Source organism: Phallusia mammillata, chromosome 8 (assembly GCF_965637545.1).
Source record: "Phallusia mammillata chromosome 8, kaPhaMamm4.hap1.1, whole genome shotgun sequence".
Taxonomy (NCBI): Eukaryota; Metazoa; Chordata; class Ascidiacea; order Phlebobranchia; family Ascidiidae; genus Phallusia; species Phallusia mammillata.
The window spans coordinates 8,872,182-8,883,732 of NC_137259.1; the positions used below are offsets into that span (position 1 = coordinate 8,872,182).

Consider the following 11,551-nt stretch of genomic DNA (forward strand, 5'->3'; position numbering starts at 1 on the left):
GGGAAAATACATAAGTTTACTGATTTTGCAAACTAGTGGGCCTTAACGCGAATTAGATTGGCCAAATTAAATGAGACTTTTGGGTTCAAACATTTGAGCGTAATAATGCACGCTAAATGCTAATATTTAATTCTACTTGAAAATTAAGTAGGGAAATTTACATTGGGTTCGCTTTTTAAAAAAGGGTTGAAGAATGAAAACCATACTGCTTTAAAGCAACCGTTTGTCTCACTGATTGCAAGTACCCGATAATAAGAAACCAGTTTTAGCCCGACATTTGTGGGAAGAAAAAGAAACGTCAACACTTATGCAAAAGCTGAAGGAAGATCTGGTGCAATTGTCGTATGTTGTTTCTGGCAAAAGTTTTTCTCCTGAACCTGTGCGTTACTGCATGGGCCCCAGTCTAGTGAGTCAGTCGTAAAACTAAAAGTTTCGTATAAACTTCTGAAACATGAAGGAAAGCAATTGTGATACCAACCTGAAACAGTAGAGACCACGCCATGTGACCTTAACCAAGTGTTCGGGTGTACAAAAATCTGTATATCATCTGTATTTTTGCTGTCGTCAGCATGACATGGTTCGTAAAATCTTGTGATCAGGGCAGATCAGGCAGCTCCGTGTCGTTCAGGTCGTCGAACAAGGATTTAACCGGCTCCGCATTGTCGGGATGAAAGGTATACAAATCAGACGAATTGTCGATAATAATCACCCTATTTGGTTCGCACCCGATCAAACTTTCTTTGACATAATTTCCGCGATGACCCACAGGACTCTTGGAATAAACGCGACGTAAATACTCAAAACACATTTTATTAATATACCCTCATAAATCTGATTCCGTTTTCGGTAAAAAAAAACGTCCATAGACCACAACTAAGAAGGTGCTCATTGATTAAAAAATATCTTGACCCTTTCTATATAATTTTGTTCATTTTCAAAATATGTGATAGTTTAAAACCACGGTTGGGTGTAGGAACATCTTTAAAAGCGTTTCGTTTTGTGTTGTATTTGCCCGAGGCAGTGATTGGAATACAGGTTCAAGGTTCAATTGTCTAAACGCCGGAGTGAAAAGCGAACATATAAGGGACCAATTAATTACGCTGTTTGTTTTTCCGGCATCAACGGATTTGTTTGACAAGCAAATGTAACAGAAAAAAATATAATATGCAGTTGATATTATGTTGGAAATATGGCGCTTGTGAAGAGAACTCTGCATTGCAATCTGATTTTTAAATATGCATTACTGCTCCTGCTTTAGCTTCCTGTATGTATGTTAGCTTCCTGCTTGTGCATGTCTCGTTTGACGTTTATCAAGTTATCGGGCTCATAGAAAAACATTTGCTGACCTGGCACAGATAAGATCTTAAGCTTGAGCATAATCCAATTTCTTTGCGGCGGCACAAGAAAACCTGGTAATGCTGGCCCTTCGTTAGCACTTTGGCATGCCGGTACGAAATGCTACAATGGTCTTGTCAAACCGTTTGTTAATAGTTGGCTGTGCAAGAATCGTTATCGTGCTCTGCATCTAAATTATCACGTGACTTTTTTCGGCAATATTTTTACCTCTCAATGTTTCCATACAATTTAGTTGAAGGGAAATAGAGAAGTAGGCATTTATAGGCTTGTTCATTAGAACTAAAGATTTGCCATTTTTACAAAGATTCGGTTTCAGGCGAATAATGATGATGATGGCAACAGTGATTGTTAACGGTCTGCACTATGTAGGCTAATATATACAATAAAGCTCTGCGGCAGATTTGTATTTGATTAGAGGCATAGCCTCAAGGCCGATGTTCTATGACGTAAGAGTAAGGCTGATGTAGTGGATTCGAATTCCACAGCCGGCTAGATTTTTGCAGCCTATTTACCTTGCCAATATTGGAGTGCTTGGTAGCCGGCTGATTAGGTACAACGCCCTTAACAGGCCTGGCGTGCGTACTACAACCTTTTACGGATTTCAAAGTTAAAGTCGACAACTTTTTAAAGTTAAAGTAAGTTTAAAACCATTGTGGTAGAACAACGCGCCAAGCTTACAAGTTGCATTTTTTGAAAACCTTTCATCTGCCACTGAGATGGAATAATACAGAACAACTACAGTTGCACATACCACTTCTGGGTTCTTGCTTGAGCGTAGCGGAACTGTTGGGCTCAGTCGGTGCACGCAGAATATCTCTCTGGTTATCATTTATGCAAGATTAAACGTGGGTTATAGCCTAACGTGTTTGCTCCCCTTAAAATATACTGTGCTGATGTATAACTGCTGAATCGCCCGAAACAAGGATAGATTTGATAGCATTCATTATACCAGCGCGTTGTTCGATTATTAGGGGAACTCTTTATAAAGAGATATAGCTAAATATACTATGACTATATACTATACTATGACTGACGTTTTGTTGCTCTGCCCCAGCTGGTCTACTTGAAGTAGGGCAAGTTCAGTGGTGGGATTCAGCCGGTTTGCACGGGTTCACGAAATTTTATGAGACCAGCGAACCGGTTAGCATTACTGGTTACTGTCAATGGACTTTTTGCAAAAGAACCGGCTGAAAAATATGACTTTTGTGATGGAACCCAAAAAATTCCTCTTCAGTGCTTCTTGCATAGGTTAAAAAAAGTTCTTTCTGTTCACCCCTAGGCAGATTCAGAGAGTAAAATTTATCAATTTCCTTTAACGTCCTATATCGCAAACATAACAAAATTTTGATTACTCTATTTTTTGCCTAAAGCAGGTTAAATCTACTTCAGGTGAGAAACATTAACTTATAGCCAGGGTTGCCATACCCTAGATTACATTTTGGAAATATGCATACCGTCCTTATTTCTAAGATTTGTCCTTATTTTAAAGGGCAATGTCTCAGAAAAATTTGTTGTCTTTATTTCTAAGAATTGTCCTTGTTTTTGACTTGAATCCCTATTTTGTCTTATTTTTAACAAATTTACAAAACTTCTATCTGTTTGTTGTCTAGCGCATCTGGTGTTGTGTAACATACCAAGCAAGTTGTTGCACCGAGATTTTGTGACATCATAAAGGCAAGATTTGATTAAAACTGTTTGTTTCGTTCCAGTATGAAAATCTCATTTTTCGGTTGTCCTTATTTTGGGGTTTATGTCGATGGCAACCCTGCTTATAGATGATGAAATAAAACAAATCAAAACAAAAGACCAATCTAAATGCCTAGAAGCCTGTCAAATAACGGCGAATATGTGATTATTCATTGTTGCAGTTTAGGCTCTAATCCCGAGAGCAATAACACTGTGTTGACCGAAATTCGGGAGTCCAACGAGTGCAACGACATCGGTACACAATTCACTTTTTTATAGATTCGGACAGGAAACAGAGAAAATACTTTTTCCAAATATATTGGCTTGTCTGTTTCTAGTCGAAATCCAAGTACGGCATTGGATGTTAAGTTTAAAGTTGTGTGACATTCCTGACAAAACAACGTGTTCAAAATCTGGATATGGAACAATAGGCGTGGAAAGACTTGGTTTACTCACAATGGCCTGCAAAGTTTTACAACCGCTGATAATTTTTTGGTATGTTTTAAGCTGTGAGCGTCAGGTTTGTTGGAATTGCGCAAAATTATTTGAAACTTCGAATTTGAAAATAATGCAAAGGATATAAAAGTAGGCTACGTTTGTAGTTTTGAAGGGTTTCGAGTTTTCGACATTGACGTAAAGAAATATATGAGAGCTGGGGGCCTGAAAAAAGAATTTGGTGGGCTGCATTCGACCCGCGGACAGCACTTAAAAACACACTACTGCACAAACACAGAGATATTTTTACGTTATTATTAAACGTAAAATCCGCAAATTTGATTTCGTAAACAACCCTTTTCGCTTCATTATAGCCCTTCTCGGCCATTCAAGTTTTGTTAATGTTGCAATTAAATTTGAATGTGGCATGAAACAGAGTTTTTGATCAACCCCCCCCCCCTCGAAAGAATTTCTGGATGGTAAATACTGAGCTAAATCCTTTCAGACACATGTGAAACAAATAAGGATTGTAATAACAGTGGCTCACGTGAATGGTTCAACAACCCTTGTGTATTTAAGTGGGCTTACAAAAACATCTTAAGGTAACTTGAACCAGTGTATTATTTCTTGAAAAAATTTTGGGGATGTTGAAAAATGAAAACAGCACAGGATGCAAACAACAGTATTGTAGTGCAAAATACAGTGGTAGCATCTAAAAATTAGTGTATGGTATGTTTAAGAAAGTGACAAATGTTAGATGTACAAAGCATGTACCCACAAGGTATATAATAAATTAAAATTCAAACTATTGTTAAATAATACCAGTATTCAGTATAATCTAAGGTCATGGAAAAGTATTCAATACAAGAAAACAATCGGCATAGTTTGTAATAAGTACGTAGAAGTTCCAATTCGCACCACAAAGATGGATTGAATAAAAGTGTGATGTTAAAAACTAGGTGAATAACATAAAATTAAAGCAACTTGGTGTTCAACCACATTCTATTTACCAAATGCTCTGTTTAAAACCAACAGTTGCAGATTAAATTTCTAGTGTGTCCTGGGCTTATTACTAACTATGTTATCGACTTTTTAAATGATGCATTATTAAATGCTGAATTAAAATGCACATGAAGTGCATATCTTAAAAAAAACTATAACTCTATATTGAGTATAGTACTGCAAAAAAGCAAAGTCAATAAATGTGCATCTAAAATACAAAATTGATGTTTGATATAATTGCACTAAAGCTAGTCTTTGCACACAAACTACTTTTTATGATGTTTTTAAGTTTCCATTAGGTTCAGTTTTGTATCCATTGGGATGTTTTGATTGCCACCTCCATAAATCAACACACATATCATCCAACGTGCGAGAGGCCTTCCAATTCAAAAGTTTCTCAGCCAAACTTGGATCAGCATAAACACAACCCAAGTCACCTATATTTATTCAATAGCAATGTCAATGATTTATAGCAGATAAATATTGACATTAACTTGTCTACAGGTGACTCAAATGCAATTTTATTCAAAAACCTAACTTGATTAATCCACAAGTAATTTTTGCTGGGCACACATTGTTTAAATAAATGTAATCTATCACATACCTGGTCGTCTTGGAGCAAATTTAAAAGGTACATCTCGTTGTGATGCCCTTTCAAATGCTTTTACCGCATCAAGAACTGAATACCCATGTCCTGTTCCCAAGTTGATTGCCTAAAAGGTTACAAAACAAGTAATGCCTAACACTTTATGTTTTTTTCTTACTCTGTTTTATCACCAACCTTGGATCCTTCAATTTCTGAGAGCTTTTGAAGTGCTGCAATGTGACCCTTGGCTAAATCAACTACATGTATAAAATCTCTCACACCAGTGCCATCATGTGTTTTGTAGTCGTTTCCAAAAACACTAAGTATAGGCAAGCGTCCAACAGCAACCTGTAATAGTGTGAAACTTGATTGATTTAAATTGCCATAGCTAACTTCACAGATACATTGCCCTTGAGTAATTTTTTTACTTAATTATCAAGGTCTTTAATCTACAAATATAATTGTTATCATGCATTTTTATGAAAAGATTGTATACCTGTGCCACATAGGGCATTAGATTTCCAGGAGTTCCTTGCGGATCTTCTCCAATAAGACCTGATATGTGGGATCCAACAGGGTTAAAATATCTGAGGATCATAATTCTCCAACCCTCCTCAGCATTAGCTAAGTCACGGAGAATTTCTTCAATAAAAAACTTTGTTTTTCCATATGGGTTTGTTAATCCTTTGCCCACTGGATGTGTTTCTGCCACTGGTAGTTTAACAGGTGGGCCTAGATTGAAAATATTTTTTAATTTTCTGTGTATTAATGTCCAATGTAGTTGCAATTTACACTAAATTTGTCTAAATGGAAGCTTGTAAGTTGCTTATAATCAGAAGGATTTTCATAAAATTCATTTAGGTGATAAACCTCAATAAAAAAAAACAATGATAAAGGATACTAAACCAAAATAAAACAGAATGCATTTATTGCATCTATTTATCAGCTGTGTTTTCAAGTTTGCCAAACATTTTATAGCCAAAAAGCACATTGTCATTTTACAGATTTAGAAGTCCCAATTTAAAATTTGTACCGTATACAGTTGCTGAACTGCTGAACACCATATTCTTCACATTAAATTCTTTCATACATTCCACCAAGTTGATTGTACCTGTCAAAATAAAACGACACACTTAGAGAAGATAGATAAGTATACACTGAAGCACACTATGTTGTTAATTACAGTCTTTCAAAATAAACCAGAACAACAACATACCTCCAATGTTTACTTCATAGTAGTCCATGGGTTTGGCTATGGACTCATTTACCGATTTTAATCCAGCAAAATGCATGACTGCGTTAAATTTAAATTCTTTAAACAAAGCCAGAAGCCTAGGTTTGTCGAGCAGATCAATGTACTTGAAGGTAACTTCTTTTCCTGTAATTTGTTTTATCCGTTTGAGGCTTTCAGGGGTCTATAAAATAAAAAGCTGTTGGAATGCATTGGTTTACATTATAACAAGAAATTGAAAATATAATATCAACACCCTGCACATTTCCAGAAAAAAAATACAAGGGTAGGGCACAAGCAAACACAAAAACAACTAACCGATTCAACACCATCACATGTTGCATTACAGCAATTATCGATCACAATTGGTTGATAGCCAGATTCTAAAAGTTCTAATACTGTATGACAGCCAATGTAACCAGCTCCACCAGTAACAAGGATGTAATCATCCATGATGAGTTTCTGTAAAAAAATACAAAAAATATGAAGTACTGCTTTTCAAGTAACAAATTGTGATAATTTGCTACAGTCTGCAGACAGTGCAAAACAAAGGATCAATAAAATCTTTGAATCACATCACTCTAACAAACTTGTGTAATGACCTTGGCAAAAACACAAAAAATGTGACTACTATATTCAGGTAACTCGCATGGTAACCTTTTTTGTGCAATGTAACTTAAAAACACTGCAGGTAACTCTCTTAGGTGCGATTAAACTCATAATAGGTGCGACATGACTCGAAAATACTGCAGCTGTCCTGTTTTAAGCAACGAATCGTAAATACTGCAGTTAACGTTAAAACACGCAAATAATGCTGGAAAAGTGTTACGGTAGTCCCAACACACACCTTAAACCCAAACCCTAAACCCGAAGTTCCCGAACCCCAGCCCTAACCCAATCTTAAAACCAGTAGCCTACCTACAGCATTATTACGTTGTGTCGCAGTAACTATGAGTTTACTCACTTCAAAAAGGGATTATAAAACAAGCAGTATACCTAGCAAAGTACCTAGTGGACTAAGCGCACCAAGTGGACCTGCAGTATTCAAAGGCACCGCTATATTCATGCTCATGACATGTACCTAAATACTACAGGTAACATATTTAAATAGCTCTGAAGACAAGAGGCTCACTGTAAGCTTTATTTAATCTGCTATATTTCAGCTGAAGATGTAGCTTAGGCTGTTTGCAAAGGTATGTAAAGAATAACCCACTTTGGTCAAAAGGTATAATTTTTAGATATTTGTTAAATGTTGGCCTGATGCCCTGATCATACAATTAAATCCAATGTTGCAAGTGTAAAATGTAACTTTCTTTTTTTGGTTAAATTCTTTAAAACTATTCTCAAATCTAAATTATTTAAAACCTGCTTGCTATGGGATTGTAGAGTGCATGTGTTATACGTCCACAAACAAAATACAAAGTTCGTTTCTGACTTTCGGTGCTCCACTGCGTTTGTTTCAGAGGCAAATGTTAATAATGTTTACACAAGAATTGGTTGCAAAACTCCAGCCCCGCGAACAGGATTGGCGAAACTAGACTCGCTAACGTGTCATTTTTAATCGAGATCAGAAAACTGACGACTACCGTAATAACAACAGAACACTTGTTCCGACCCAACACACTTTCGTTTTAATTAATGCAATCAAGACCATGAGCATTTACACTGCAAATTATTTGTTTGGATATACTATTTTTATGTAGGTATCCAACAAAACTTATATTTACATAAATTTTGGTTTCACAACAGCAACTGTCGGCGTGGCCGCGTGGCAAATATTTCAACACAATTTTGAGCAGGGGAAACCCCCTTACCATGAAACAACAGTCGTCGGTTCATGATTCAAGAGTTTTTTTGATTTTTTTTCAGAAAAGGTTTGTCAAAAGTTTTGCCAATACTGAAACATTATAAATATGGAAAGTATGAAAAGTTGTTGTTTTTTCAGATACAAATGCCCTTGATGATTTGATCAGAGTGTGTTGACGATGGAACTGACATTAAAAAACACAGTTTCAATTGCAGCAACATTAACAAACATACTGCTCTTTCTCAGTGGAATGTAAGTGCAACTTTAATAGTGAAATTATAACTGGTTCTTTCTCATTGCTGTATTTCTGTTTTTCAGTTGACATTTTGTAAGTAAATGACATGATACTCTATTACTTTTTGTTGAACATTAAAACCCAGGTTAAATATTGTGTGGCATCCAAGTTACCTTGAAGTTAGTTTTGCCCCAAGGGAGTTTTAGTTTTGGCCCCTTGTAAGAGATAATTATAGCCACCTTGCACAAAATGCTTGTGTCCATTTGTTTCGTTGTTTTTAACTATGTTTTTAAATGCTGGGTAAAGATTTGATCCCAAAGTAATTTAAGTGTGTGTAACTGAAGTATGACTTATGCATAATGTACACGGTTAATCATTATGTACTATACATATATGTCTTGACTTGTGTGCTTGGAACTCAGGCTGCTAACCGCTTGCTGCACAACTCACTTAGAATAACAGAAAGTTATTGCTTAAGAGCAACTAAACTCAATTAAGCTAAAGTCAGTCAGCATTGATTACAGAATTAATTGCATACCTATGATTAAATTTCATGTCAGGTTAAAAGATTTGTCAAATCAATGCTGACCTCCCGAACATTAACATGCTGCAAACTTGAAACACTGGTCAGAGGTTGAAATTAAAGTAGACCTTTTGTAGAAAAGAAAAAGATTGAGTGTTGGGAATTCCAGTGGTGATTTGCCCTGGCACCTTCTTCAAATACTAGATAGAGGGACTTAGATGTTTATGTGTTATGCTTATAATGAGTGAGTCCTCTAGCTATCTGTTTTATTGCAAGTCAGTTGGATCATTTTTCATTTGATTTTTTTTTTGACGTAAGTAGTTTAGACCTCAATTTGATTTAAGCAATCAGTACCTTGGGATCAAAGCAAGTTTCTTGCTAAGGGAGACAAAAGTGGCTCAGTTGGAATTAGAACCCACAAGCTGGTGAACTCAGGGCAGTTCTGCTACCCTCTGCCATTTAAGCTGCATCTGTTGTGTGTTTGTAACTATCACATTTGTGCTTAAGGTTAAATATATTCTTTGCTAAACTGATATTTAATTGCAATCTGAAATACATTCCCAAAAATAATTCAATTTACTACAATTTAAGTCAGCACAAAATACCTGGTTGCAACAAGTCAAGTGGTCTAAAAAAGTTTTAAAATACTTTTTTTCAGTCAAATTATATGGAAGATTTATCAGAGATCAAGTTCCCAAGGATTTTCTATTTTGCCTTTCATGGCATGTTTTGTAAGTTGCACACTGTGGTTACGATATGGGGTCATATCAAAAGACTTCACTATGATTTTTGTTAATCTCATTGGATCAATAATTGAGGGCATCTATGTAATAATCTTCTATCTGTACACAAAGCAAAAGGTAACTAAAATACTTGATGTTGTAAGTATTTGTTTTGCTACCTAACATAGTTCATGCATGCAGAAATCGGTTCATCCCACAGTGTTTGGATTGTTAGCATTCTTAACATCTGTTTTGGCATATTCACAATATGGGAAGATCAGTGAAAGTGAACTTATTCGAAGACATGGCTTAGTCTGCGCTAGCTTTAATGTTATTAATTATGCTGCTCCATTAGGCTCAGCTGTATGTATTCATTTTGTTGCTTACCAGTTTTAAAATTTCGCTAACTCTGCTTTTATATTTATAGGCTTCTGTAATAAAAATGAAGAGCACAAAAAACATGTCTTTTGTGTTATCCTTTGTGTACTTTATTGTATCAATTGAATGGTATTTTTATGGTTACTTGCACAAAGACAACTTCATAAAGGTAATGAAACTTTGTACTTTTATGAGTTTATATCTGATAATGTTTGGCTTCGTGTATAGATATAATTTTGTTAACTTGTCAAAGAGTTTTATCATTACTGTACAGGTCCCCAATATGTTTGGAATTTTCTTGGGAATTATTCAGTTAAGCTTGTTTGTGTTTTACCCCACATCGAAAAGCAGAGTTGTGGAACCAAAAAAACAGTCTGTCAGTGCAAATATGATCAGAACTATGTGAAGCATTATTGTTTTATGCAGTATGCCTTTCAAGAGAATTGTAATAACATGCTACAGCTTTTTGCAGTTTTTGTTACATGACTGTTCTGTAAGGTGTTTTTGGCCTAAAGCATATGCTGTGTTACTATAGAGTGCTTTTTTTAACTTTTATTCAATTATAGTTTATTGTATTGTATGCTCGTCATATGATTTATAAGATCAAAAAGGTGCACAAAAATTGGCCTAGAACACTGAAGATTTTAACAATAGTTTTAACATAAATACTAATTTTTCATTTTCAATCTGTTTACCTAAGCTTGCTTTTACATCTAACATGCTTTTTGCAAGTTTTTCGTTTCTATGCATTATAACGAAATTTGTATTGTGTGCAAATGATGCCTGCCATTTTTAAGATTTGAAATAAAAGGCATAGGGTTTGTTTTCAAGAATTGTGTCAGTTACAAACAAAGTATCACATTGAAGTCTGCTATTACATAGTAGTAAAAACAAAACGCTTTATCTAACATCTACAAGAAACGTTCCTACCTTGCCATCATTCTTAACCTTTTTACTTGAAAACGGATGAAAAATTCGTTTTGGTCCAGAAAAAACGCATGGAACGTCACATTCCGATGACGTAGAAGGACTTCCAACATCTGTGTCGGGACTCGGTGGAAAGTCGCTTCTTATTCCTTCCATAACACTGTAGCGAAACCAAAGATTCAAATATATCAAATCACCGTTATGCTAATGCGACGAAAATCTGTTTTTACTGCCACGTACACTGGCTTATTCTCGATGGTCGCCAATACTTGCCTGCGGGGATCTAGAGGAAAATTAAACGGACAGTTTAGACCAGTGGTTCCCAACCTTCATCGACGAATTCCTCCCTTCATAATTCAACGCCTCCTCAATGGACTATATAGTACAGTGGTTCTCAACTGGTGTGGTCCATGATGACTTTTTGGGTGGTCCACAGGACATTCACTAAATTTAGTCATAAACTAGAGGTGATTGCCATTTACATGTTGAAAGAGTTCAAAAATGTTAGCTGTTAATAATTGTATCTCACTTCTTAAAAATAGGTTTTAAAGAATTATGATTTATGCCAAAATAGTTGTTTCGTATGCGTACTTCAAACTTGCTCTCAAATGAAATGGTCCGCAATATTATTTTTAATGAGCCAGTGGTCCATAACCCGAAACG

At 35.7% G+C, this 11,551-nt stretch overlaps 2 protein-coding genes across 6 annotated transcripts; one reads left to right on the forward strand and one right to left on the reverse strand.

Moving 5' to 3' along the window:
• Nucleotides 1–4,080: 4,080 nt before the first annotated feature.
• Nucleotides 4,081–11,314, reverse strand: LOC145203742 (UDP-glucose 4-epimerase-like). Of its 4 annotated transcripts, XM_080076029.1 has the most exons (9): nucleotides 11,162–11,314; nucleotides 10,892–11,048; nucleotides 6,615–6,758; nucleotides 6,282–6,480; nucleotides 6,099–6,176; nucleotides 5,562–5,797; nucleotides 5,261–5,413; nucleotides 5,084–5,192; nucleotides 4,081–4,916 (listed from the first exon to the last, which is right to left on the reverse strand). In XM_080076029.1, exons 2-9 carry the CDS (start codon nucleotides 11,042–11,044, stop codon nucleotides 4,753–4,755), a joined length of 1,236 nt encoding a protein of 411 aa, XP_079932155.1. In that variant the 5' UTR covers nucleotides 11,045–11,048; nucleotides 11,162–11,314; the 3' UTR covers nucleotides 4,081–4,752. The 4 variants fall into 4 exon arrangements, with proteins under 4 accessions (XP_079932155.1, XP_079932156.1, XP_079932157.1 ...); XM_080076030.1 differs by lacking the exons at nucleotides 10,892–11,048; nucleotides 11,162–11,314 and adding an exon at nucleotides 8,024–8,113; XM_080076031.1 differs by lacking the exons at nucleotides 10,892–11,048; nucleotides 11,162–11,314 and adding an exon at nucleotides 7,662–7,873.
• LOC145203744 (sugar transporter SWEET1-like) lies at nucleotides 8,105–10,794 on the forward strand. Of its 2 annotated transcripts, XM_080076033.1 has the most exons (6): nucleotides 8,105–8,170; nucleotides 8,242–8,355; nucleotides 9,520–9,721; nucleotides 9,785–9,946; nucleotides 10,011–10,130; nucleotides 10,236–10,794. In XM_080076033.1, exons 2-6 carry the CDS (start codon nucleotides 8,282–8,284, stop codon nucleotides 10,365–10,367), a joined length of 690 nt encoding a protein of 229 aa, XP_079932159.1. In that variant the 5' UTR covers nucleotides 8,105–8,170; nucleotides 8,242–8,281; the 3' UTR covers nucleotides 10,368–10,794. The 2 variants fall into 2 exon arrangements, with proteins under 2 accessions (XP_079932159.1, XP_079932160.1); XM_080076034.1 differs by lacking the exon at nucleotides 9,785–9,946.
• Nucleotides 11,315–11,551: the final 237 nt, after the last annotated feature.